Below are 23,903 nucleotides of genomic sequence, written 5' to 3'. Positions count from 1 at the left end.
CAAGTCCCAGGGTGCTTTCAGGAGTAAGTTCAATTTTCCTGTGATAAGATAGTATATGTGGTGATATGAATGAAGAACAAACATATCTTGTGGAGATGGCTGGAAAGTGAAGAAAGAGGCAAACTTGTTAAATTACTTAGAAGCCTTAAGTCTATATAATATGTATACCAATCCTTCTTCTAGAACAGAGATTGGGAGGTCCCTGACACCATTGGTGTTCATGGTGGCCTTTTACTTTTTTTTAATTACATTTTTTTGAAGGGCGATGAAGTTTAAGTGACTCACCCAGGGTCACACAGCTAGTGTCAAGTGTCTGAGGTCGGATTTGAACTCAGATCCTTCCTGAATCCAGGGCCAGTGTTTTATCCACTGTGCCACCTAGCATACCCCTGGCCTTTTATTTTTCATTAGCCAATCCATTATTTTGACCTCTGTGACCCACCTCATAGTTTCAAATGATATTTATTCATTTCTGTCTCTAGAAGTGGAGGCAAAGTGTGGGATTAAACCTATATTGTTGTTATTGTTTGTGAGGTTGCAAGTACAGTCCTCATTTTGGGAGTCTCCTTTCCTCCCCCTATAATGTAGACTTTATAAAAAGTAAAGTATGGTTTCTTGTAAACCCTCTTGCTTTCATGTTGAGTTAATAGTTTTCTTTGAGATGTCACCATTTATAGCCTCATAAATTTGATGGTCAAAAGTGCAACAGGTTTTAAATTTTTTTCAATTCTTCTAACATTTACAAAAGGTTTTGCTCCTGTCACCTTCCCACCCTAAAGATAACAATTGCTTCTGTCAAGTTTGTTCTCAGGGAATGTATTAATATTGTAACTTAACAAATTGCTCATCCAGAGATAATGACCACCTCCACTTGTCATTGAATAGACATCATCTTTACATTAATTATGGGAATCTGCATCCTAGATTTTCCCCAGATATCAGGTGCCTATACATCTGAGGCCACTGAGGTTCAGAGACCAATCTTGAGTAAAAGACTAGGTTCCTGTGTTCTGGTCAATTAACATACAGAAAAGGCTGTCTATTAGCATAGGCAAATGCTGCCCAGTCAGCTACTATTTGTCAGTATTCAAAAACACTTGGTGGGGGCAGCTAGGTGGTGCAGTGGATAAAGCACCAGCCCTAGATTCAGAAGGACCTTAGTTCAAATCTGACCTCAGACACTTGACACTAGCTGTGTGATCCTGGTCAAGTCACTTAACCCTCATTGTCCTACCAAAACAAAACAAAACAAAAACAAACAAACAATCAAAAAAAACCACTTGGAAATTGAGGGCCCTCACTGATAAGAAGTGACATCAAAAGCCAAACTTTTCCACTATATAGGCAGGAGCTATCCAGCCTCAAATTGAATTGTTGCAGAAGATTATTCTGCAGCCCTTTGCATTAACACAGGTCCATGTATCAGCTTGGAGAAGACTGGTGTAGGACCAGAAGAACATTTACAGGTCCAGGTAAGCACCTCTCATCTGGAAGTATGCAAGAGGGCCCGGGGCAGCTTTTGTACTCCAAGCTGGGTCATACAAGATCCAGCCAGCTGAAATTCACCTCTGCAATAGCCCATATTCTAAAATAAGTTTCACCAGAATATACAGGAGTTGTATATTAGGTTTTTCTTTTAATTTTTAGTAACATAGGAGGGGGAGAATAATGTTTATTTATTTAGAGAGCATCAGGTGCTAAATGTTGGAGAATATCTAGGAGAAATTATTTAATTCTTAAACTCTTGTATTTAGCTCAGAAATGTAGTATATTTGCATAACACCATATACACAGACATACACAGATATACACAGACACATAGACACACACACAGAAAAAAACTTTCTATATTTTAAAATGTGGTAAAAACACAACTGGTTATTGATGTGGGCAGTATTTTTGTATTAGCTGTATATGTCTAATCAGATTATTTGACCAGTACAAATAAATACCCAGTTTGAAGAAAGGACAAAAATGAGTTGTCAACAATTATAGTAGCTCCTAGCCAATGTCTTAAAATAAGTTATTCATGGGGCAGCTAGGTGGAGCAGTGGATAAAGCATCAGTCCTGGATTCAGGAGTACCTGAGTTCAAATGCAGCCTCAGACACTTGACACTTAACTAGCTGTGTGACCCTGGGCAAGTCACTTAACCCTCATTGCCCTGCAAAAAAAAAAGTTATTCATGTAAAAAGTGGGAAGTGGTTAAAGGAAAAAACATTGATGTTATCACCTTTCTATAGGTTAAGTAAAATAAATAATTGCCACAACAAGGAAATCAGAATAATCCATGGATCACCTTACCTAACAAATGCTTAGAGTTAGAGGACCTGGGTTCAAATCCTATCTCTGGAACTTACTACTTCTGTGACATTGGACAAGTCATTTTACCCCATGGGTCTTACATTCCTGATGTGTACAACAAAGGACTGAACTAGATGATTTCTAAAGTTGCATGGAAAAAAATTTCCAGATTGAAATATGTGATCCTGTGACACCCTCCCCCCCCTTTCTAAATGTAGAGATATGGCAAGTAAAGATAATACCCATTTAGAACATAAATTTATTTGTTAAATGTTTTAGGAGTTGACTTTAGTAGTATCACTTCATAAAAAATGAAGAGCAGTAGAAATGAAAATCTTTCTATAGAAAGTATAGTATGCAATGAAAATATGCCAGATTATTTTAAGAGAATTTATAGATCAAATTGGGAGAAGAAGAAGCAGATGAAATATGGAATAAATCCTTCAGCACTTCTATATAAATATTGCTATTTTTATAATCTATGACACTTTATTTGGACTCGTCTCAGTCTTTTATGTGCAACATGAGAAAGTGGAAATGGTCCGTAAGAAAGTGAAGCTGGGAAGAATAGCCAGAGCAGACCAAGAACACAAAGAGGAAATCTGTGTTGGAGCCACACAAACTGTTATAATCAACAAAAAATAAACACAGAAAAATGTATTCCCTACACCATGTAGTCCACTGTGTGACTGTGAACACATGGTCTGTTATATAAGAAAACAATTTGTGAAAGTCTGCCTGTTTGCTTCTTTTTCCCCAATAAAGATGCTTTAAATACATGTAAAGATCATTCTTCTATTCAACAGTTTTGAAAATAGTTTTGTGTGTGTGTGTGTGTGTGTGTGTGTGTGTGTGTGTGTGTGTTTGGGCGTTAGTAGTTGCTGATAGCCCCTAGATTCCCTTGTTATGGTATAAATAAATATTTTCTCCAAAACTATAATGCAAGCAACTGGAGGACAAGGGTCAGGCTTTAGACCTTTCTCCTATAACCTTAACCATAGTTTTGAGCACATAGTTGGGCCCTTAAATGTTTTTTAGCCTAATAATTTTTCTTTACCAAGTTCATACTTACACAAATAAAACGACCTACTTACAGGCTCAGGCAAGCTCAGGAGAAAAAAATCCAAAACAAAACTTACCTCATATTCCCTTCTCTCCTCAGATCCACAATGACATTCATTTTCATGAGCATCTATCAATATTTAATGTATGGGTGTCAGTTTAGCTGTAACCTGAGAGTACCCTAACACCAACTTGAATTAATTATGCACTCAAGGGGAGAAAATGAAATGCCCTTTTCTCAAAGCCCAAAGTTTTGCCTGGCTAAGTTGATTTCTGGAAAGCATAGGACCAAATCTCTACAGATGGATGATCCTGAGAAGAAGGCAAACCAAAAATGTGAAAGCAAACCCCGCAAAGTGAGGTTTAAAATATCTTCATCCTACAGTGGTAGAGTATTGAAGCAGGTATTTGAAGATGGCCAGGAACTTGAGTCCCCAAAGGATGAATACCCTCACAGCTTCATCCAAGAGTCTTTTGAACCAGTGGAGAGTGTCTATGGGGCTGGAGAAGCTCCCAAACCAAGATTTTATTCGACAAAATTGACTGCCCAACAAATCAGCGTTTATAGAGAGGGAAATGCCTACACCCTGGCAGGTAGCCAGCCCCTCTTCAATGATTACAAGACTAATGACCATAAGGTAAGGACTGTACATATTTCACTAGCTTTATGGAAGAGACTTCCCCCTAAATCCTACTGATCATTACTGTATTAGAACAGTACTGAAACATCTCAGATTTGTATTTGACTCACATTCAATAAAAAATAAAAATGGTAAGTGAGCTACATGGGAAAGTCATTAAAATAATACTCTGGGGAAAATAACATGCCTGTTGATAAGTTATTGGAAATTTGGGTAAACACATATAGTATTCAAATTTCACTCAGCATAATAAATTGTTATAAGGGCTTGGCAAGGCTCTTCTGTGTTTAAATTCAATAGATTGATTTATGAAGCTGCATTCATTCTCTAGCCATTAGTCTGCCTTTTATAGAAATATGTAAAGTGGGTAGTTTTCTTTTCTAAAAGAGATAACGTAGCTAGCCATTTTTTCAAGTTTAATTATCAAAGGCTAATAGCACAGAGACATTGTACCATGGGCTCTGCATACAGCAAGGGCTTAATGAAAGCTTTTTGAATTGAGTTTATATAAGTTACAAGCCAATAGATCTATAACCTTTAGTTTTCTTCCCTGACCTATTTCTGTACCCACCCCCTTATCTGGTAATTTGCTCTAATTAGCAGTTTTACCAGACACTGAAGGTCATGGAGAGAGATGCTGAAACTCAAATAAATCTATCGTTCTACTTATCACTGAGAAAATTTTGAGAGAGGTGCATGTTTAAAATGATAGTAAAAATGAAGTTTTCATCTGATCCATGATGTCCAGTATCTTATTATCATGGATAAGTACAAGTTGATTCAAAGACTGAGAGGTTTTCAAAAGTAGTTATTGATTTTCAAAAACTAATAGAATAGGTAGGTATGTTCTCTGCCCTAAGAGCCTGTACTTGCCACTTTGGATGAAATATATTCCTATAACATACTAAGGGAGGCACTGTAGTACAATAAAAAGACCATTGAACTTTCTTCTCTGAATTTGGGATTATGGGACTAGACTTTGAATTCTACCTTTACCACCTATATATAGCCTTCATGGCATCACTTAAGCCCAATCACTTTTAGTCTCCTCTCCTGTAAAATGGGGGTGTTGGACTAGAGGTCTCTTCAGGCTCTAGATCTATGATACTTAAACATTATTGATGCATAAGGCATCAGAGTACATTATCATCTAGAAAGTGCAAAATGTAAGTGATATTTAATCATTTTAATTAATCTGCTAAAGTCAATAAGCATTTATTAAGTACTTATTATATTCCAGGCTAAGGGAACAATGCAGAATGTGTCTTCTTTAAAAAAAAAAAAGAAGTGCTCAGTGAAGGTTATAAAAGTATAATTTAGGCATATCCACATTTATTAAATTTAGCAGATTTTCTTACAAATATTCTTACAGAATGTTAATGACCAAAGTTCCTTGTAATATTTTAAATGACTTTAGTTTTTACAAAAGTTATGTAGAATCAGTAAAGATCATATTAATTTGCTTTGAACTCCAAAATTGTATGATGATGCAGTGGATAGAGCACTGGGCCTATAGTCAGGAAAACATATCCACATATGGCCTGAGATACTGACTAGCTGTGTAACTGTAGACAAGTCCTATAACCCCTATTTGCCTCAGTTTCTTCATCTGTAAAATGAGGATAGTAATAGCATCTACCTCCCAAGGTTGTTGTGAGGATCCAATGAGATAATAATTGTAAAGCACTTAGCAAAGTACCTGTCACATAGTGAGTGCTATATAAATGTTAGCCATCCTCCTCATTATCGTCATCTTGACAAAGTTCACTGAAAAGCTCAGTATCTAAGTCAGAAATTTCCTGAGTCATGCCATCACCCAACATTCTGAAGGCAAATTTGAGATTCATTGGTTTCGTGCTCATTCCAATTCTTCTGCACTTGCTCTCAACTTCATTTCCATGTTTCCATTCTTATTAACACCCTCCTAATTCAGCAGTCTCGTCCTATCTTGCTGGGGCAGCCTCCTAAATGGTTCTCATGCCTTCAGCATCTTCTCCTTCTAATGCATCCTGAATATCAACTAATAGTATTTTTTCTTCCTATTGCACATTTCTATTATTATATCATTTCCCTGTTTAAAATGTTTAATGGTTTCTTACTGCCTACAGAATAAAATCCAGATTCTTTAGCTTTGTATCCAAGGCCCTCCCTAACTTGCTCTAACCTACCTTTCCACCATTATCTCAACCACGTTACTCTGATTTACAGATGTTCCACCCAAACTGGAATCATAGTTAAAACATCCTCTGCTTTTCCACCTCTATACTTTTGTTTAAACATTATCAATATATTACCCACTTCAAAATGTCTACCAAATCAAGTCAATGAGCCTTTCTGAAGAACCAGGCATTGGGCTAAGCACTGGGACTACAAAGAAAGGCAAAAAACAGTCTTTCCTCTCAAGGATCTCATAGTCTAATGGGGAGACAACATATAAACAACTATATACAAACTATGTTTATCTATCTATATCTATTTATCTATCTACAGGATTAATTGGAGATAGTCTCAAATGTTAGGCATAGCTTTAAGAGGTATAGAAAACCTCTTCTTGCAGAAGGTAGGATTTTTAGCTGTGACTTAAAGGAAGTCAGGAAAATTAGGAGATATAGTTGAGGAAGGAGAACATTCCAGGAATGGTGGGCAGCCTGTCAAAATGAATAGAGTTGGGAAATGGGATGTTTTGTATGAGAAATAAGAAGGAAGCTTTTATCATTGGATCACAGAGGATACAAAGGGGAACAAAGCTTAAGAAACCTGGAAAGGTAGGAAGAAGCCAGGTTTTAAAGGGTTTTAGAAAACAAAGGATTTTATATTTGATCTTGGAGGTAATAGAGCCACTAAAGTTTATTGAATAGGGAGGTAACACGGCTAGACCTATTTTAGGAAAATCACTTTGATGGATGAGTGAGGATGGATTGAAGTAGAGAGAGATTTGAAGCAAGGAGACCAACCAGGAGGTTATTGCAATAGTCCTAGCTGGAGATGAGGTAGGCCTACATCAGGGTGGTGTAGGGTAGTGTCAAAGAAGAAAAGGAAATGGATATGATAGATATTATGATAGTAGACCGAACAGGGCTTGACAAATTGAAATTCTTTGAGCATTTCTTTTATATCTGTCATGCAGTTTCACACTTTCTTGTGTATTATATATTATTTATTCTTCATATCTTCCTATCAAACTAACCCCCTTGGATAGGAACACTATCTTATACATCATTCATATCCCTCAATTCCTAGCACAATTTCTTGAACATAGTAGACAGTCAATAAATATCTATTGGATATAATGAATCAAAGGGTGGCAGTTTTTTCTGAAAAAAAAATAGTCTAAGCAAACTTAGTTTGAGACAACAATGGGATGTGTCAACTAAGAAAACAAACATATTGGGCTGTGTTAAGAGAGGCATAGCATCCAGGATTAGGGAGGTGACAGTTTGGGTGTACTCTGCCTTCCTGAGACCACATCTGTAGTATCATGTTCAGTTCTGGGTGCCACAATTTAGGAAGGGCACTGATAACCTGGAGAGTATCCAGAGAAGGTGAACCAGAATGATAAAATTGATGCCATATTAACAATAGTTGAAAGAAACGATGATCTTTAGCCTGGAAAAGAGAAGGCTCATGTTTTGGGGGGTGAAGAGAGGAGACACGTGATAGTGACTTTTAAGTAAATGAAACTTGTTTTTTGGAAGAGATTAGCTTTCTTCTATTTGATCTTAGAGCTATGGGGCAGTCAGTAAAAAATGCAGAGGCAAGTTTGGGCTTTGTATAAGAAAAAAAAGTTCTAATAATTAGAACTATCCAAATGTATAATGAATTGTGTAATGATTGGAATGATGCCACCTGCTGGAGACTTACTGTAGAAAAGCTGCACCATGAGGCGACTGTCTCTGAGGGCAAGACCATGGGTCTTTTCTTTGGCGTCAGGAAGTGACGTTTGCTGGTGGGAGGAGGAAGGAGGAGCTGGGCGCTCTGTCTCGCTCTCTTTTCCTGGGGACGCTGGTGGAGAAGGGAGCTAGAAATGCGCTCTCCCTTTAATAGATAGGAATGTAGGCCTTTTTCTTCTCTCTTTACCAAATTCTTATTCTCCTTAATAAATACTTAAAAGCCTAACTTTTGCTAAAGCTTATAATTTATTGGCAACCACTCATTAGATATTTTAGACAGTTTAGCTAGAATTTTAGCCCTTAACAATTGTCTAAGTAGATATTGAGTTCCCTCTCACTGGGGGTCTTTGAGCAAATTCATGGTGATAAATTGTGTATGTTATAAATTGAACTTTTTTTTTTTTAACAGACTGAACTAGATGGCTATGTTCTAACTCTTGCAACTTTGAGATTCCAAGAATATTCATTTTAAGATGAATGTAAAGAAACTAGAGAACAATGCAAAAATGATTTCAGGAATGGGAAATAGATTTTATAAGAAATGGTTAAAGGAATAAAGCTTTCTTATCACATAGATAAACATGATCAGTTAGCCTGTAAAGAGAGGATGAAAGGTAGGATAAATGGTACTTTTAATAATGACCTTCAGGGGCAGCTAGGTGGGAGGGGGGGCAGCTGGGTTTCACAGCAGATAGAGCACCGACCCTGGATTCAGGAGGACCTGAGTTCAAATCCAGCCTCAGACACTTGACACTTACTAACTGTGTGACTTACTAACTGTGCAAGTCACTTAACCCTCATTGCCCTGCAAAAAAAAATTATGACCTTCATGTTGCTCATCCCCAATAAGTATTTGTTAAAAGAAAAAGAAACTAATGTTCCTTTGCTGGAGCACTATGAAAAGGGAAGTACTTGATCTTTCCCAGACTCCAAAGGGTGAAATGAGTATTTCAAGCAGTCCATCTTCATTCCCACAATATGTGAAATCAGATACCATGGACTTAAGTTACATGTAGAGAGAGTTTCCTTAGATTCAGTGAAGACTTCTTTGCTGTCAAGGTGACTGAATACTGGAAAAAATCTATCAATGGAGCAAGTAGCATTATTTATCTTGGGATATTTTTAAAGCTAGAATAAAAGCTCATCTATCTTAAATGGTAAAGATCAGAGGTTTTAAACTTTTTATGTCATATGCCCCTTTGGCATCTGGTGAAGCCTATGGACTCCTCATAATAATGTTTTTAAATGCATAAAATACAAAGAAAACTAATTATTGAAATACAGTTAGTAAAACTATCAAACAACAACAAAGAGAACAAGTTCACAGATCCCAAGGTAAGAACTCTTGGGTTAGACATTGACCCTCCTAGAGGCAGAGGGTTCAACCAGTTGACCTCTTAAGGTTCTTTCAGTTTTCCTTTAAAAAAGGAACACCCAGCTTTAAAAGCAAGAGAGCTTTATTATAACCTAACTAACCTCTTTGACTACTTACCACTAGAAGGGAAATGGAGCCTTCTAAAACTGCCACCACCCTTATCTTTTAGTCTTTAGAAACTGATACTGAAGGGTGAAACAGGACTCTGACAAGCATTAAACAATGAGAAATGGAAGCTGGTACATGATCCCTTGAGGAAGAACAGAGGCAACAGAAAAACTTGTGGCTTTAGAAAAGTATCCTCTCAAACCAGGAGGGTGTATATAAATGTCAACCTAAGGGGAAATTAAGCTATGTAAGACCTATTAAAAGTAGGGCCATATCGAATTTGTTATGGTTTAAATATGATTCTATTTAAATGGGATATAATGCTGTATCTATTAGTTAAACCAATTTGGCAATTTTTTGGGAGGAAGAAAATATGTATACTATTGAAATTCAGGCTCTCCCTCCCTCTCTCCATTCTTTCCTTCCTTCCTTCCTTCTTCTCTTTAATTCAGTTTTATGAGTCCTATTCCTCTATTTGCTCTTTTTGTAATATGTCCTTTTCCTGTTCTCCCTCCCTGTTCAATTCCTATTTGCTTTGCAATGTTCACCTTAAATTGTACCTCCTTGAGGTAACTTTCTTTGACCATCTCTCCCTAAATGATTGCTCACTCTATCAAGAACACATCATCCTTTGTATCTCTCTTACTGAACTTTTGTATCCGACCTTGCTATATAGCTGTTGATATATATGTTTTATCTTCTTCACTATATTCCAAACTCTGCAACGTCATAGCCTGTCTATATTTTGTTTTGTTTTGTTTTTTAATTGCTCATAGAACCAGGCTTTGAACATAATATGTTAAGAAATATTTGCTGAATTAAATATTATAATAATCGGACTTCATACTTCTATGGTCCTCCTTTTTATAGATTTAGAGTTAGAAGAGGTTCCAGAGGTCATTTAGTCCAGGGCTTCTTAAACTTTTTTTCATTGGGACCCCTTTTTTGCCCAAGAAATTTATATTTAACCCTGGGTATATAGGTATATAAAATAGGTATACATAAACTTTTACTCTTGCCAAATTTTTCATGACCCCCATATGCAGTTCTGTGACTCCATATGGGGGTCACAACCTACAGTTTAAGAAGCTAAGATTTAGTCCAACTCTTATATTTTACAGATAAAGATCTTTGAAGCCCAGAGTAGTCGAGTGGTTTGCCCAAGGTCACACAGGTAGTAAGTCAGGATTCAAATCTGAGTCCTCCCATCACAAAAGCAGTGTTCATAGTCAGAAGAGTTTCGATTTAGAGATGAATGAACCTTAAAGGACACCAAGTCCAACCCTCTCATTTTATAAATGAAGTTACTGAGGCACAGAGAAGTTAACTTGTCTGAGTTTACACTGCTAATAAGTGTCTGAAGGGGCATTTGAAGCCAGGCCTTCCTGACTCCAAATCAAGTGCCCTATCTACTATAGCAGGCTGCATCTCATAATTCTCAGAGTTCTTCCTACTATATGTAAAGTTGCTAAAAGTAACTCTCCAGCAGGTGGTGTCACTCCAATTGTTACATATACACTGCCTTTTACATTTTTTTTGGGTCATATATCAGTAATATTAGGGGAAGTTAGTTCATCATCTCCATAGAATAGTTCACCAAAGGACAGAAACTGTTTTGATTAAGAGAAATCAGCAGTAGTCCTTAATGTTATTTTCATTAATAACTCTCACTGGTTTGGTCTAAGCCTAACACAGGATAAATTTGAGGAGCTAACTATAAACAGGTTAAATAAATTCTTGTTAGGCTCAGTGGGTAGATGTGCAAATCTAAAAAGGTGCCACTTCTTGTGAAGACCCTTTGAAACTAAGTATATCCATAATTTCCTCTGTTTACATCTGACTTTGCTGCTGGGCCACAGTCATGGCCTTAGTCTCCTTGGCTGAATCTGGTTTTGTATTTATTCTGCTTGGCTGCAGTTGTGACTCCTATGAAAATAGTCTTTCTCCTGTTACTTTTATACTTGTCTCCGGGGCTGGATCAAGAAGAAAAACCATACACATGGGTTTTAAAGACAACTTATTTTCAGTACCTCACAGTGAATTTGGGCAGAGCATGAAATGTTTGGAATGAGAAGGAAAAGAATGTCAATTCTATTTGAAGACTGAGTCACTGAAAAAGTTTTTGGAATTTTTCTTCTCTCCGTTCTCCTCTTTCTCTTCCTTCCTGCTTCTTTGGCTGTTCCTTCTTCTTTTCTCTCTACCTTTTCTTCCTTTTTCCATTTAGCTCCCTCCTACTTCTCTCTCCTCCCTCTCCTTTTCTCCCCTTTCCCCACCTTTTTCATCTTTTCTACCTCTTTCCTCTTTTCTCCTTCTTTTCTTCCATTCTTCTCTCTCCTACTTTCTTTACTTTCTCCTTTTGCTACTCTTTTTTCCTCATCCTCTTCTCTCTTGCATTTCTCTCTCTCTTCTCTAACTGGTACACATAAAACTGTAAGGCTTAAGTCTATTTTATAAAAGCTAGTTGTTTTTCTACTCCATATTCACCATCACAGGTACTGTGCTCATTTTCACTCTCTGTAGTCCCCACCCATTTTAGATTTTGGGAAGATAATCATCTATACTAATAACCTGAAAATCATCCGAACTTCAATGGACAAAAAAGACTTCATGAGAAAAGTCCTCCAGAAGGGAGAGGAGCCTGAGGAACAGTCTCTGGTGAACAAAGAAGAAGGTGATGGAGACAGTGATCAGACTGATGGCCCGCTGCCAGAAACAGAAACCACATTTGCCCACAACCAATATATCCAGGTATGGCAAAGCAGGTTGGAATTGGGTTTCTGGGGACCTCCACCACAGAGACCACCATGACTCTGAGAAGCTTTTGAACTTCCTCATTCCTTATATTTTAGCTATTCCAATCCCCACAAAGGTCACTATCACAGATACTTCACTATGGTCTAAAAAAGATCAAAGAAGGCAAACATCTTTTAAGTGAGTTGTTAGCTTTTTTAATTCCCCCAAAGAAGTATCTTTTCCAAAAGTGAATAGAACTGGGGGCACCACAGTGCATAAAGCACTGGCCCTGGATTCAGGAGGACCTGAGTTCAAATTTGGCCTCAGACACTTGACACTTAGTAGCTGTGTGACCCTGGGCAAGTTGCTTAACTCTCATTGTCCTGCAAAAAAGCAAGTAAGCAGGGCAGCTAGATGGCGCAGTGGTTAAAGCACCAGCCCTGGATTCAGGAGTACCTGAATTCAAATCTGGCCTCAGACACTTGTCACTTACTAGCTGTGTGACCCTGGGCAAGTCACTTAACCCCCATTGCCTACAAGAAAAAAAAGCAAGCAAGCAAACAAACAAATAAAAACCTCAAAAACTGAATAGAACTGTAACTGTGAACCTAGAGTAATGCAATTGGTAACTAAACAAACAAAAAAATACAAATGTCAACTTTCCCCCATTGTATTTAACAGCTAAAATGTGTTGTAAACTTTAGCATACTATATAAATGTAAGCTATTCTTATATCAATAGCTTATGTTTAAAAAATATTTTATAGATGTCTTTTTAAATATTGTATTCACTCTATAATCAACCTCCCTCTTATTGCCCTCTCTTGTAACAAAGAAGTACAGTTAAGCAAAACAAACCCATACATTTACCCTGTCTGGCAGGAAGTGGCTCATTCCATACCGATAGTCCACAACCCCTCTACTGAGAGAAGGGAGGCATGTTTTATCACCACACCTCTGAAATCAAGACTGTCTACCTCTGTTTTGAAGTCATTCTTTGCTATGGACAGACATCCAGTTAACTGGATCTTTAAACAGCTGATCCTAGACAAGAAAGCTTTATTCAAATGAAAACTCATAGCATTTACTTGATTTTACAGTGGTTTTTGCTTTTTGGGAGGGGGGATCTCTTTGTTTTCCTGGGATGAGAACAAGTACTCCATGAACCTTATATACTTATATACTTATATGGAGTATATACTTATATACTCCATGAACCTTATGATAGCTTCTATACTAATTAGGGGTGTGTCAGTTATGTGACCTTTTAAAATAATTTATGTGACCCACATGTCTTCATATAGTATGAGCAACAGTTATTGTTCAAGAGAGACTGGTTTTTATTAAATCTCTGGTCTGGGAGACAATAATGGATAGAGAGTGGGAACTGTTGTTTGGCAGATGTGGGTCCGAATCCGTCCTTTGAGAGATTGTTTTCTTATTTGTTAAGAAAAAGAATATCAGGACAAACAAGACCTAGATTAAAGTGTGTTTCAGCAAACCTGATATAACATTTATTTCTGAGTTCAGTTTTGAGAGATTTGTGGGTTTTAGAAACTATGATACAAATTAAGACAGAGGTATAGAGCCAAGATGGTATAGTAAAAAAGAATGCACCTAATTTACCTTCTATCTGAACTGAGTTGTTGTTGTTGTTGTTGTTTTTTAGTGAGGCAATTGGGGTTAAGTGACTTGCCCAGGGTCACACAGCTAGTAAGTGTTAAGTGTCTGAGGCTGGATTTGAACTCAGGTACTCCTGACTCCAGGGCCAGTGCTCTATCCACTGCGCCACCTAGCCACCCCTGAACTGAGTTTTAAAATACTGCTTGTTTCCTTACTCCCTGGAAAAGTTTCGTTTCAAAAAGGCCAAGATCAAGGAGTTTCTTCTGACCAAGTAACTTTTTGTTTCATTATATGGAAGAGTGAAGCTGTTGGGGACCTTTATAAAAGATCAGGGAGTATGTATGAAAGTCAGAATAATCCTTGAACCCATATATTAGCTATATTGAAAAAAAAGGAAAGAAAGGAGAGGAGAGAAAATTGAACTCAGTTGCAATGAAACATGGAGAAAAAAAATGTGTGCTCACTTGACTTGATATCATAAATCACTGGAGCTTCTGTATGCTTTATGTGATTTTACTCGCAACCTTGCTTTCCATTGAGACACATTATTTGTCTTTTTTTTTTTTAAGAAAAAAAATCTAAAAAGAAGGATGGGGAAAACAGACCCTGAGAGATGAATAAAAATCTCAGTTCTATCTAGAGTTATCTCTGTTTCCTTGGTGTTTGACTTGTATTGAAAAGGAAGCAAAATACTTAGAAACTACTTGAGAAATTGGGAACTAATTCTTGAGAAGTAAGGTCATGCCAAAGAAGCACTTTGGTTCCTTCACTAGCTGTGTGATTCTAGGCAGCTAATTTTTATTTATCCCCATTTAAGAGATGGGAATCTCAGTCTCAGTTCCCACATCTGGTAAATGGAGGTATAAGCGTATCACTTGTCTCACAGGATTGTGATGAGGGAAGTGCTTGGTAAACAGTAAAGCCCTACATGAATGTGAACTATCATTTCCCCCTTATGGTTCACTTGGGGATAACACTCTGAAAAGTGTACAGACATTAGAATCCTTTAGATTCAGGGTGTGAGATACTGCCATTGTTAGAGATAGAAATTATTTCCTTGAAACTTCATTTGTGAGGGGCAGCTAGGTGGTGCAGAGGATAAAGCACCAGCCCTGAATTCAGGAAGACCTGAGTTCAAATTCGGCCTCAGATACTTAACACTTACTAGTTGTGTGACCCTGGGCAAGTCACTTAACCCTCCTTGCCCTGAAAAAAAAAGAAAAAAAAAGAGATAGAGAAACTTCATTTGTGGAACAATAAAATCCCAGTTTTACTAAATGAATCAGATCCAAGTTTGGCCATAAAAATAGATTTTTGAGAAAAATGTAGATTGGCAATTTCCCCCTAAGATAACTTTTTGGAAAATATACTTTATTCTTTTTGAATAATGATGGGGAAAATGCCAGCATTCCTCAGTCTCCCTCTTATTAATGAATCAGGAAACACATATCAATAATTCACTGCAAAAAAAGTTAATCAGTATCCTTTAAGCCTTCTTTGCAAATGCAATGGTTTTATTTCACAAAAACCAGAGCTTCCATTAAAAAGATTCCATTCCTGGGGCAGCTAGATGGCGCAGTGGATAAAGCACCGGCCCTGGATTCAGGAGGACCTGAGTTCAAAGCCAGCCTCAGACACTTGACACTTAACTAGCTGTGTGACTCTGGGCAAGTCACTTAACCCTCATTGCCCTGCAAAAAAAAAAAAAAAAAAGATTCCATTCCCTTTACTTCTAGGAAGAATCACAAGGATTAATACAAATCAAGATCCTGCAGTGTGGTGGTAGTGGGCAGGGAGTGAAGAAGTAGGAGGGAAAGCAAAAATGATTAGGGTCTCAAGATAGGAGAAAAGGGCTCAGGATGTAGGAGTCAGAGCCTGAAGCTTTCTCAAAGCAGTGCCTAGGAAAACTGGAAGGTCACATAACTGACACACTCCTAATTAGCATAGAAGCTATCAGTGAAAGGTTCAAAACAAAACTAATTTTAATCCACTGAATCAATGACCACATGTCACATAAGACTGTAATGAAAGGTGTTGCAGAATTAAACAATGGAGTATTATAATTTCAAAGAGATTGGAAAGGATTTGTCTATTTTAGTTTTTAAAATTACTCATATATGACAACATGAGTTCCTAACTAGGCATCAGTGCATACAGAACGAAGACCTGCTTTCAAATTCCACCTCAGACACTTACTAGCTGTGTGACTCTGAGCAAGTCACGTAACTTCTGTCTGCTTCAATTTGCTCATCTGTAAAATGGGGATAATAACACCCTCTTCCCAGGGTTCTTCTAAGGATCAAAAGATATAATATGCATATAAATGCTAGCTTTTATAAGTCTTTGGTCTAGTCACTGCTTCTGGTCACTACTTATATTATGCATTTGTGGTAATATCCTGAAATCTTGCACTGGACTCTCTTTCCTTGCCTAGCACCATTTTTGGAGTTGACGGGCCTGTATTGAAACAATAACTAACCTTCTGGTTTATTTCTTTCAGGAAGGGGAGATCCCTGAGTACAATTGCTTCCACTGTAGAGGATCAGGCAGCGCTACTTGTTCTCTGTGCCATGGAAGCAAATTTTCTATGTTGGCTAATAGATTTAAAGAATCTTACCGGGCCCTAAGGTGTCGTGCTTGTAATGCGAATGGCCTCCAGCCCTGCCAGATTTGCAATCAATAACTTCCATGTACCTGGTTTGATTGTTTGGATTGGTTTCTGACGAACTGTCTGGTCCTTCATTTGATCTCATCAGCGGAGGAACCACTGAAGTTGTTGTCATCGGTGCCACCAGGAAGTCTACATGTCTATCTACCTGGGGGTCAGGGGTGTGGGGTGGGATGTGGGGTCTGAGAAGCAGGGACATTTGGGACTTCCACTCTGTTCTGGAGCCAATGCTAACAATGTCCTCCAGGGAGCCTCAGCTCAGCTTCTCCTGTGATAGTGAATGTACTCTTTAGTTAGAAGCTTGAACCAATTTTTGTTTTGCTTTGTTTTGTTTGGGAGCTGTTTTGCATATTCAATTCAACAAACATTAAGTTTCTATGATGCAATACAAGGTACTGTGCTGGGTACCATCAGCACAAAGACAAAAATGAAACTGGGAAGCTTACATTCTAATGTATAGAGATACACAAACAAAGTATATACAAAGTAACATGAAGTAATTTCAAGATACACAACTGGAAGATCAGAAAAGCCCTCATGTAGTAGGTGGCCCCTGAGCTACCTTTGGAAGAAAACTAGGGGTTCTTAGAGTCAGAAGTGAGAAATGAGGGCGTTCCAGACATGGCCAAAAGGCTGCAATCCTGTGCAAGGAGAAAAGGAATGAAAAGGCAAGATTCTGGTGAACAGAATTTTAGTTGCTTGTAATGCATATTAAATTGTCATTGGTCAAAATGACATTCTAATTTACTGGGAGAGACAGGGATTCTGAATGTCTAGCAGGTCATTGCTAGAAATGCAGATGGTGGAAGCTTTCTAGGGAAGATAAGTGAAAGGAGTAGACCCTTTCTTCCCTGAGCCTTTAGGTGATTATGTCTGATGTGCTTGGGTAATAGTTGTGCAGACAGTAAGGAATATGATTACTTACTTCTAAGGACATGATAAGAAAAGACACTGCTATGTGCCTTTAACTACAGAAGTTTTAAGCCAAGTCAAAGTTACTTATGACAGATTTGGTGCTTAGGTGGGCATGTGATTTTAGATTTCCTTCAGCCCCAAATTATTAATATGTAAATAAGTTTATTTTAATTTTGCAATGTCTCTCTTATCTCCCCATAAATGATGATAGGTGAAAATAACATATTGCTAAAACCTTTCTTTTTAGATCCTCCTCCAAATCTATTTTTGCCTCAATCAAGGCATTTTTAGAAATTATTCCCTCCTCTATGTATGCCCATATACCTAGGGAAGTATAGTAGGGTGGGTGAGGGATTTGTTTATCTCCAAGATTCAACCATTAAAATAACTACATAGTGTAATTCTTTTCAGGCAACTTAGAGCCTCCTTTTTTGAAAAGATGAAAATATTTCTTCAACCGGTAAACATTTTCTATATTTCATTTCTCTCATCAGGTCTCCCACACCATGACATGCTATTACTCATCCACCTTTACATATCTCTGTAATTAACTACCTCCCACTTTTCTTTGTCTTTCACAGTATTCTATCAGCTATTGGAACTGTGACATGTCCCAGAATTATAGAGAAGGAAGTGATGTCGAACCACCATTTAGGTGATCCCCCTGCCTTCAGGAATTATACTCTGGTATAAAGGGTTCCCCTCAGCCCCCTCCCCCAAATCCCCATATTTTGTTGGGTATTTATTATGCTAAAACTGTTCTTTTATACTGAATAATAAATGCATCATTATTGGGTGCACTGTGTCCTTCTTTAACTGCTAAGTATGGAACGACATGCCTTGATGGCATAGAAGCAAATAAAAGGTTTTGGTTGGATGGCTGTTGAAAAGAATTACCTGTGTGATTCCCACACCTGCAATTGAATAAAAGTCTTGAGGCAAATAACCTGATTTTAGACCATTCCTGGATTCTGAACTTTGATGTGACCACAGTTGCTTGACCATCTTGTGTGCTAAGGAAATCACTGGTCTCTTTGCAGAAATGTTTATACCATGATTAAGAAAGCTGGAAAATCTCCTCCTCCTTTAACTTTGAGTTAAACTGTTGGATTATGTGCAGGTTTTAAAACTTTACCCCATAAGTAGTTGTATTATGATGCCAAATAAAGTTATTATTTGCATTTATAAGCACTTTCTCCTGTCCTCTTACTAGCCTTAGGAAGCGTGAAGACCTAAGCCAAAGCTTTTATCGTCTTCTGGAATCATTTAGAATGGTAGGGGCCTGCTATGAGAAACCCTATATAGACATTCTTTCCAAGAATTGACAGCTTTCCCTGGGATAAAAATATGGCTTTATCTGCTTTTTTCTTTTTCTCAGAATTGCACACGTGGTAGTTCATTGATGGGTCTCTAGGAGATTAAATAGAGGCCTACAATTGAAATCGTAGAGTTTTTTAAAATAATAAACATTTTTATTTCAAGTTTTCAGTTCCAAATTTTTTCCCTCCTTCCTTCCCCTCCATTGCTGAGGTAGTAAGCAATGAGATATGGGCTATACATTGTACAATTATGTAAAACATTACCATATTGGTAATTTTGTACAAGAAAACTTAAATAAAAGAAAAAAATGAAAGACTGAAAAACAGCATGCTTCAGTATATGTTTAATCAATATCAGCTCTTTCTTTGGAGGCAGATAGTATGCTTCCTTATTAGTGCTTTGGGATTGTCTTGGATCATTGTATTGCTGAGAATAGTTAAGTCATTCACAGTTCTTCATCAAACAATATTGCTGTCACTGTACACAATGTTCTCCTGGTTCTGCTTACTTCACTATACATCAGTTCATAGAAGTCTTTCCAAGCCTTTCTTAAATCATCCTGCTTGACATCTCTTATAGCACAATAATATTCCATCCCAATCAGATCATATAGTTTTTAGACAATGTTTTTACTCATGTTTTAAAAATGCCCTCCCCAGGGGGCGGCTAGGTGGCGCAGTGGATAGAGCACCGGTCCTAGAGTCAGGAGTACCTGAGTTCAAATCCGGCCTCAGACACTTAACACTTACTAGCTGTGTGACCCTGGGCAAGTCACTTAACCCCCAATTGCCTCACTAAAAATAAATAAATAAAAATGCCCTCCCCTAAATCATGGGGAAATACTACTTACTAGCTTTCTGCTCTCAGGTAAGTCATTTAATCATTCTGTGCCTTGGTTTCCTCATTTTTAACAGGAAGGGCATAGACCAGGCAAACTCTGAGTTCTCTTCTGGTCCTTTATCTATTATCCTGTGATTAAGGAAATGGTTCATTCTGGATTTTTATCATTTTAAAAGATGATCTAGCAGAATTTCCATGTTATAGTAGTTTTAAAAGTATGTTTAACCACGGATTTATGGGAGCCCAAATGTTAGTCTCAATTGTCTCAAGTGTTAGTGTTATCTTAGAGAAGGATGACTGGTCTCCTCTCTTCTTCTATATGATCTAATAGAACTAATACTGAATTTTGATTCCAAATGCCTGCATTCAAATCCCAGATAGTTCATTTATCAGTTGTGATACCTTAGGCAAGGGAAAAGGAAAAGGGCCTAGATCTCTGATTTCATTTATATAGGGAACTCCTAGTTCAGGAAATTCTCTCCACCAATGCAGATTGACATCTTTTTTGCAATGTCTAATCTTTGAGAGTAGCTTCCTTATAGTACTGAGAGGTTGGTCAGGGTTACACATCTAATATGTGGGAGGGATAAGATTATAAGATTTAAACACAGGTCTTCCTGCCTTTGACCTCTCTAACTTTATCTTCAAAGTCCTTTTTGAGCCCCTCTATGGCCTAAGACCAATTCATATTTTTCTTGGAAGCTTTAGATATAGGGGCCCTGATGTTGACATTTTCCTCTGAGGGTGTACCTCGATCTTCCTTGTCACTAAAGAAACTTTCTATGGTCCTCACCTTTCTCTGTCTGCTTATCTTGCCTTTCTTTTACTTGACTTTTAGCTCCTTAAAGTGGGACACTTTTTCCAGGCTGCAGTATCCCAAGTTTCAGAAGTCCCAGCTGGTATGATTTAAGGAGAATCAGGTTCTTCACTCACTTGTCCATAGATGACCCCGGACCAACTTGCTAATCAACCAGCTTTGTGTGTTGTGGTTGTCAGCTCTTGATGAACCTGTGCCTCTCCCGCACCTGGGCCACTGCTACTCAAGCCTACCTCCTGGTTCTCAGCAGGAGTATAAAATTCAAGTTCTGCCTTAGTACCAGCATAGACCCTTGTAGTCTCCCCCCTGCTCAGGGCTCAGCCTACTCACCAGACTATGAGCTTAGTTCCAGACAACACTGACACTTCAGCTGATTCAGAGGCTCTGGGGGTCTCCTTCTCTGGTGAAGCCTTCCTGGGATTGGATCTGTGTCAGGGTGACTGTGGGGTTGGGCTCGACTCCTGTATTAGCACAGCAGCTCCCTCCTTCTGGCCTTCCAAGCCGTTCTTGGTTAGAAGATGGTTTCAGCACATTCTTCTGTGAGTTTTGCTGCTCTGGGCATTTTCCTATGGAATTATTTGGATGTTTTTTTGGAGTGATCATGTCATGAGTTCGGAAGCTCACTGCCTTTCCTCTGCCATCTTGGCTCCGCCCCGGAAGTCTCTCCCATTCACTTTCTCCTGCCTTTGAGGAGATCTCTTTATCTACTACTGCACACTGCCTCTTGTGGCATAGAAAATACCACCTTAGGACCAGTAGGTAGTTATGTAATCTTTTGAGCCTAAGTTGTTGACTATAAAATAAGGATAATAATACTTTTATTACCTTTTCTATAAGGCTTTTATGAGGCTCAAGTGAGATAACGGACATGAAAGTGATATGTAAATTATAAAGTCCAATCTGACTCTCCATAACCCCATTTGGGATTTTCTTGACAAAGGTACTGAAATGGTTTGCCATTTCCATCTCTAGCTGATTTTACAGATGAGGAAACCGAGACAAACAGGGTTAAGTGACTTGCCCAGAGTAAGTGTCTGGGGAGAGATTTGAACTCAGGTCTTCCTAATTCCAGGCTCAGTGCTCTAGCTGCCTCTCACCACTTAACTGCCCCTATATAAGCATGAGCCTTTATTAATATGCTTTAAACTGGAGAATTATTTCACCTACTTCTACACTCGCAAGCCTATGCTAGATAAATAGATAGTAGCTCCTATTTCTATACTGATTTCTATTTTCTTTTAAGGTCTATTGATGAGCTTTGTTTTTACATTATAAATATTTACAATTCACCCCTACTCCATGAGAACTTTCTTGTAACAAAACAAAACAATTAAGCAAAATGAACACTACAGTAACCTCATTTGAAAGTGTCTGCAACATTGCACAATACCTCCAGTACTCTATTATTTAAAGAAAAATTTTAATTAATAAAAATCTATTTTCTCTTCTTCCCTCTTCCCACCCTATAAGAAAAAAAAGATAAAAGAAAAACAAATCCTCTGAAATAAATATTCATGGTCAAGTAAAATAAAGTCTCTCATTGTCTGTATACAAAAATATTTCATCCTAGTGCTCTCCCTCAAGGTGCTCCCCTCATAACAATCTTGAGAGGTAGTTAGGTCAAGTATTAAAACATTTTTACAAATGAGGAAACTGAGGTTCCTGAGAGGTAATAGGACTTGCCCAAGTTCACATGGCAAACCTGTGCTAGAATCAGGACTGAAATTTGGGTCTTTTGCCTGTAAGACTAGAATCCTAGCTATAGAACTGTGCTGGCAAATCTTTTCAGCAGATAAATAATGTCTATAATCAAGCTGGGCTACATCAAAATGGAAGGAAGGACCCTGCCTATGTTCTTTTAAAGAATTTGGCTTCAGATTATTGAAAAGGCATTTGATTTAGATTTTGAGAAATAGCATATTATAACAGAGAGGGCACTATCATTGCAGTGAGGAGGCCTCCTGCAAGTCTTTCCTAATGTCATGATGTAATCACGGGCAAGCTCTAACCTTTCACCTCTCAGACAGAGCCCTGGGCTCTTCACTTAGAGAGACTGAACGATAAGCCTTCTGCTACATGTTATACAGAAAGGTTGTATGGAGAGCACTAAATATAAGTTATTATTATAAATCCAATGTTGGATAAACCTAGGAATAGTCTCAGAGCAAAAAATGTATCCCACAGTACACCACAAAACTAACAAAGGTAGAATGTTATCACTCTGTATCTGCTTCATGCATTTTTAAAGAATTATTTAGAAATAATTTATTGTTGTTACAATATAGGTATTTAGACAAGTTCCAGATTGGAGAGATTAAATTGATGTATTGCAATTTTTATATTTGGAGGGGGCATTGACATTGATGATATTCAATGGAATATTGATGTGAGTGGTATGCTGTCTTTATACCTGAGGTGATGTGGGGGGAAATAATTTTCACAATAGAAAACTAGCTAACAAGGAAAATTTTGAAATGAAATAGACAACAAATTGAATTCTACCTGAAGCTTAGTCTTTTAATTTATTTTCCCAAATCATCAGGTCTGCCACATTGCTATTTAGTTCAGCAAAGCTACAGTGAGTTGGTCAATATTTCTTAGTGTTACTCTATCTCTTTTCAGTCATCTCAGTCACCTTCTACAGTCAGACCAAGAGAATTCCACTCAACTAAGAGAGCACAAACATTTGTCTGTGGCCAATCGATTCAAAATTCCCTCACAAAAATAGATTTCCATTAAACCTCAACTAAAAAGGAATAGAAAGAATTCAATTTAATTTAGTTCACCAGACATTGGTTAAGTTATATTATGTGTAAGGGATTGTACCAGGCTCTTGGAATACAAAGTTCAGGAAAAAAAATGATAGCCTCCTATTCTTCTGGGGGATATGACATGTTTGGTCTAGCTGTTATGTCTACTGGGGGATATGACATATAAGACAGAATGTAAGGAAAGCAAAGGAGACTTTGACAGAAAGTGGGAAAACTTTATAGAGAAGGTAGCAACTAAGTTGAGCATTAAGTTAAGGTGAGTCTTAAAAGCCGGAATGAGGAAGGAGTATATTCCAGACATGGATATAATCTATAAAAATGCAAGGAGTTAGGAGATGGCGTGTTGAGTTCAAGAAACAGAAGTTTAGTTTGGCTAGAGCATAGAACACTTAAACTGAAGTGGTGTGATTTCAGACTGGAAAGGTAGATTAGAGCCAGATTGTTCAAAGCCTTGAATGCCTGGCTAAGGATTTTGTATTCTAGTCTATAAACAACAAGCTACTACTGAAAGTTTTCAATGAAAGGGATTACATGGTTAGATCTTTGCATTAGGAAGATAGAAGGGAGAGACCAGGGGCAAGGAGACCAGTTAGATGGCTATTGATATAGTCCAGGAAAGATATGATGAAGTATATGTATATGATTGGAAAAAAGAAAGCAGATGCCAGAGTTTTTATGGAGACTTTGGGAATGGATTAGATATGTTGGGGTCGGGGGAGGCAGGAGGATTATGGAGAAAGAAGAGTCAAAGATAACCCTGAATCTGTATGCCTGGAAAGATAGTGGTACCCTTAAAAGGAATACGCACATTGGGAGAAAGGGCAGGTTTAGATGAAAA

General features: G+C 37.8%; 1 protein-coding gene across 1 annotated transcript; it reads left to right on the top strand.

Annotated features, from left to right (window-relative positions):
• Positions 1–3,667: 3,667 nt before the first annotated feature.
• Positions 3,668–16,533, top strand: GRXCR2 (glutaredoxin and cysteine rich domain containing 2). Its single transcript, XM_043980359.1, has 3 exons — positions 3,668–4,003; positions 11,900–12,127; positions 16,235–16,533. The coding sequence occupies exons 1-3, from the start codon at positions 3,668–3,670 to the stop codon at positions 16,415–16,417; spliced, it is 747 nt and encodes a 248-aa protein (XP_043836294.1). The 3' UTR covers positions 16,418–16,533.
• Positions 16,534–23,903: the final 7,370 nt, after the last annotated feature.

This window comes from Dromiciops gliroides, chromosome 2, assembly GCF_019393635.1.
Source record: "Dromiciops gliroides isolate mDroGli1 chromosome 2, mDroGli1.pri, whole genome shotgun sequence".
In the NCBI taxonomy this organism is placed as follows: Eukaryota; Metazoa; Chordata; class Mammalia; order Microbiotheria; family Microbiotheriidae; genus Dromiciops; species Dromiciops gliroides.
Note: the sequence above shows the minus strand (reverse complement) of the source record. Positions and strands in the feature narration are given on the sequence as shown.

Coding starts and splice junctions, on each gene's coding strand:
- GRXCR2 (XM_043980359.1), top strand. CDS start 3,668: ATGGATGATCCTGAGAAGAAGGCAAACCAAAAATGTGAAAGCAAACCC. Junction 4,004..11,899: donor ACAAGACTAATGACCATAAG/GTAAGGACTGTA, acceptor CACTCTCTGTAG/TCCCCACCCATTTTAGATTT. Junction 12,128..16,234: donor CCCACAACCAATATATCCAG/GTATGGCAAAGC, acceptor TATTTCTTTCAG/GAAGGGGAGATCCCTGAGTA.